The 4,461-nt window shown below is 33.9% G+C and overlaps 1 protein-coding gene across 1 annotated transcript in view; it reads left to right on the forward strand.

Annotated features, from left to right (window-relative positions):
• LOC109820893 (subtilisin-like protease SBT1.7) overlaps positions 1–1,135 on the forward strand; it is a 1,936-nt gene extending 801 nt beyond the window's left edge. The window contains exon 2 of the mRNA XM_020387087.1: positions 7–1,135. Coding sequence (XP_020242676.1) covers positions 7–969 — 963 coding nt within the window. The 3' untranslated portion in view covers positions 970–1,135. The remainder of the gene's footprint in view (positions 1–6) is intronic.

A 4,461-nucleotide genomic window follows, 5' to 3' on the forward strand; every position in this document is an offset into this window, starting at 1 on the left:
GCTGAGGCCCACGTCCTTCCCGCCGCTCACTTAAGCCACGTCGACTCCCTAAAGATCGTCAATTATGCCAAAACCGAAGCAAATCCTAAAGCACGGTTAGTTTTCCAAGGCACGCAGTTTCACAAGCGGCGGGCACCCGCGGTGACCGACTTTTCTTCTAGAGGGCCAAGCACGATAAACGGCGGAATACTGAAGCCGGATATCATCGGCCCTGGTTCAGACATTCTATCGGGTTGGGCTTTTGACGTCGGGCCTGACTCTTCCGCCCCTTCAGAGTCCGCATTCAATTTTGCGAGCGGTTGTTCGATGGCAACACCTCATCTTGCTGGAATCGCAGCGCTGATCAAAAGCATCCATAACGATTGGTCGCCGGCTGCTATTAAATCGGCAATCATGACTACTGCTGACGTACTAGACCGTGATGGATTGCCTATTGTTGACGAGCAATCCAACTCCCTGGAAACAGCCACTTACTTTGCGATGGGTGCAGGTCATGTGAATCCCTCTAGAGCGATGGACCCGGGACTCGTCTACGACGTCGATCCTGAGGATTACGTTCGCTACCTGTGCGGCTTGTACAGCAATGCTAATAATATCAAAAAAATCATCAAACGCGATCCACAATGTTATAAACTTCAGAAAATAACTCCGGAAGAATTGAATTATCCGTCGGTCATGGTATCTTTAGCTTCGTCGTCTGCCAAGACGATAAGTCGAACCGTGACGTTTGTGGAGGAGAAGGGCCCAGCGGTTTATAAGCTAAAAGATAGCAGTGACCCTGAAGGAACGGTCATGGAAATCGAGCCGAAGGAACTTCATTTTTCATCTCCAAAAGAATCTAAAACTTTTACTGTGAAGTTCAGCAAGAAAGGAAGCTCCCCGAGTGAACAATACACGCAGGGACAGTTCTCATGGGTTTCCGGCGAGCACATTGTCAGGAGTCCGGTTGTTGTTAAACACTCGAATTAGTTATCTAATTTTCAATAATCTGTATGCTGTAAGTGGTATAAGTCATTTACATGCTCATATTCTTGTTAAACACTCGAATTAGTTATCTAATTTTCAATAATCTGTATGCTGTAAATGGTATAAGTCAGTTACATGCTCATATTCGTAAAAAGTAGAGTCTATATAAAAGTATAAAAGAAGAAGCACAATTCAAAACAAATTTTGTTCAATTCAATTTAGAAACACGTGCGTATAACCAAAAAAAGAACTTTCGTACAGACCATACAGATGAGAGATAAAAATAAACACCTAGCATTTTCCAAGCTAATGATGTGTGTCCAATTCTTGCTACCCAATAAATATTATTCATTCTATATGTAAGATCTGTCGGCCCGTAAAAATACTTGTTTTCTATTAAAAGAAAAAAATATTAGATAAAATGTCAACGTCTCTTCTAATATGCATTGGAGCATGCCCCTCATTGAGGATTTAGTTTAATTCAAAAGACCATTTAAAAAATATTAAAATCAATCCTTTTATAAAATAATGAGCAAAATCGATATCTTTGTGGCCATGTCATCACAACTGGCCAAAAAGATGTCGGTTTTTATAAACTTTAGTCTTTAACATACATGAGACTATTAGTCCTATGTATCTAGCTATCACTTTCTTTTAAAATACACAGGACAATTAGTTTGTGAGTAATGAACTCTATATATGAGACTACTAATCCTGTATATTTTAAAAATTATATTTTTCAAGATTAACTGTCTTTTGGATAGCCATGATGGCATGATAAAAAATTATAGCTAATATTTTATAAAAGAGTTGATTTTACTAATAAAATTTTGAACCCGGTCCCAAAAATTTCTCCTTTAATTAATGAAGAAAAGGCGTATTAAAAGTCATCTCTGAAGTCGTAAACAAGGACGAACATGATTCATTTATATATATTTTAGTGTAAGCAAGAAGTTTGCACTATGCATAAATTACTCCCTATTATTCTCCATGTCCCACATTTTCTAAAGCTCAAACTATTGGACAATTAAAAAAACAATGAAGCAATTAAAAAACAAGTGTAGCATATAATGGCGTAGCCAGAAAATTTATCTTGGGGGGCCAAGTTACATAAGTACCCTCATATTTATTTCATAAAAGAAGAATATTTATTTCAAACCAAATTTATATGATTTTTCATTCAAAGATATTCATAAGACTAGGTCAAAATAGATACAAACATATTTTTGATCATCAATAAAATTCTAACTGAAACATTTTACAAGGATGCCGATATTATAGCTAGAAAAATTGGAGCTGATTTTGTTTGGGCTCTTTATGCGAATGAGCATTGAAATTATCAGCTAGCTTCGTAAGGATAAAACGAAAAGTCTTTCATATTAAGCAATAGCCCCAGGACTAACCTCAAACTATTTAAAAATATTTTGAAGACTAATTTCAAAATATGAAGAATTAGGAGACTAATTTTAAAACACTTGAGATTTACACGACTAATATGAAAAAACCCAAGTTATCAGTGGGAGAAATTTAAAAAGATTTGCTAAAAAGTTAGAAATTCTGATCACGGTCAAAATAAGAAGAATTAGGGGACTAATATATAATATCATATCATACTCCCTTTAAAAGCACGAGTTCGAAAAATCTTTCTGTAGATAAAAATACCCCTGTAAAGTTTGAACTATCCTATCTATAATCAAATTCTAATTTTTGAATTAAATTTAATTATTTATTCCAGATCCGAACGATGTAGATGTGAACGCCTGCTGCATATAAATATTGATTATAAATATTCAATGTCACATTTTTATCTTATCTGTAGCCGCATTGAAAACAAGCTGCACGCATTGAAAACAAATCCCCGATTGACAATCAATCTGTTGCTATTACATCATTTATATTACTTATGATTGACAATCAATCTGCTGCATATAAATTATGATTAAATATTCAATTTCACATTCTTATCTTATCTGTAGCCGCATTGAAATCGAACTGCATTGAAATCAAACTGCATTTGAAAGCAAATCCCCGAACAGTGTAGATATGAACGCCTGCTGCATATAAATATTGATTAAATATTCAATTTCACATTCTTATCTGTAGCCACATTGAAAACAAGCTACATTCATAACAAAGCGCAGAACGGTGTAGATTTGAACGCTTGCTGTATATTACAAATCCCCGTTTGATTGTGACACAATTCAAATCATAATAAAACTCTAATTATGACTATTATCCTATCACATGCAATACCTCATGCCTATATATAAACCAAGAAATTACATAATTTTTATAGTAACTCCATCTCTCCTTCAACATGTAAGTTTTTTTTCCATGATTATTCTATAGAAATTTTGTGTATTTGATTTAAGAGTGACACTTGTTCGACACTACAATTACTTTTTATGGCAATTGATATTATTTTAAAATTTATTCAATTTTTAATTTTTCATGCAGAATTTAGAAGATTAATTAAAGATTTGATTGTTGCAGGTTTCCACATCAAGGTAAATTTTCATGTTTGCTATTATTTTAATATAGATTTATTTGATTATGCATTTTAATTAAATAAACCGAAATAGAAAACATATACTTTTCCTTTTTTTTCTTTGCATGCTTTTAATTAGTTTCTATTTTTGTGTACCATGGCTTGAGTAATATTTAGTCCCTTTTATATTTGTTTTGTCAATTCTACATCCCTCGCAAGTTCTTCTTCCATTAAATGATTGTTCACGTGCATGCATAGTGCATACGATCAATAGATGATGGCAGAAGTAGCCAACAGAAACAGATCAGCCATTGTCAACCTGCTTACGAAATGAACACAAATTGCAAATAAATCTGCATTAAGAACCATAAATCTCTATCAGTTCAAAACATAAAAATATAAGTTCAAAGATCCTCATTATATAAGTAATAAGTTCAAATATTTTGTACCAATGCATTGACCAACATAATTTATAGAATAATCTTCTTATCAGAACTATGACTTGCTGCAAAATGATACAAATAACATGTATATTTAATGCAAAATGTCCAAATAATGTTTACCCATGGCCAGTTGTTGTAGAGCGCAAGCTCTAAATTAAAAAGATGAAATATTAACCAAACTACAAGCAGCTGCCATCGTGACCATCCAGTTTGGTTGTCAAGGAAATTACGTGAAAAGAATGTATCCTGATCAAAACTTGATGCTAGATGACAAGCAGATAAAGAACCTCCATAGAATCGCGAGCAAATGATGATGGAGCAACATAATAAAACATCCAGGAGACAAAAGGATAGTAGTAATGGTAGTAGTAGAACAAAATAACTAAAAACAAAAAAGTGAAAAACAGTAATAATCAGAGAGAAAGTGTAAGAAAACTAAGCAGAAACTATCTAATTGACAAACAAATACTGGAGGGAGTTATTTCAGCTTACAACACAATGCCTGAAAACCATATAGTCAACATCACAACTCAAGTTCAAGCTAATAGTCGATCACTAAGTCCT

Source organism: Asparagus officinalis, chromosome 8 (assembly GCF_001876935.1).
Source record: "Asparagus officinalis chromosome 8, Aspof.V1, whole genome shotgun sequence".
NCBI classification, from domain to species: Eukaryota; Viridiplantae; Streptophyta; class Magnoliopsida; order Asparagales; family Asparagaceae; genus Asparagus; species Asparagus officinalis.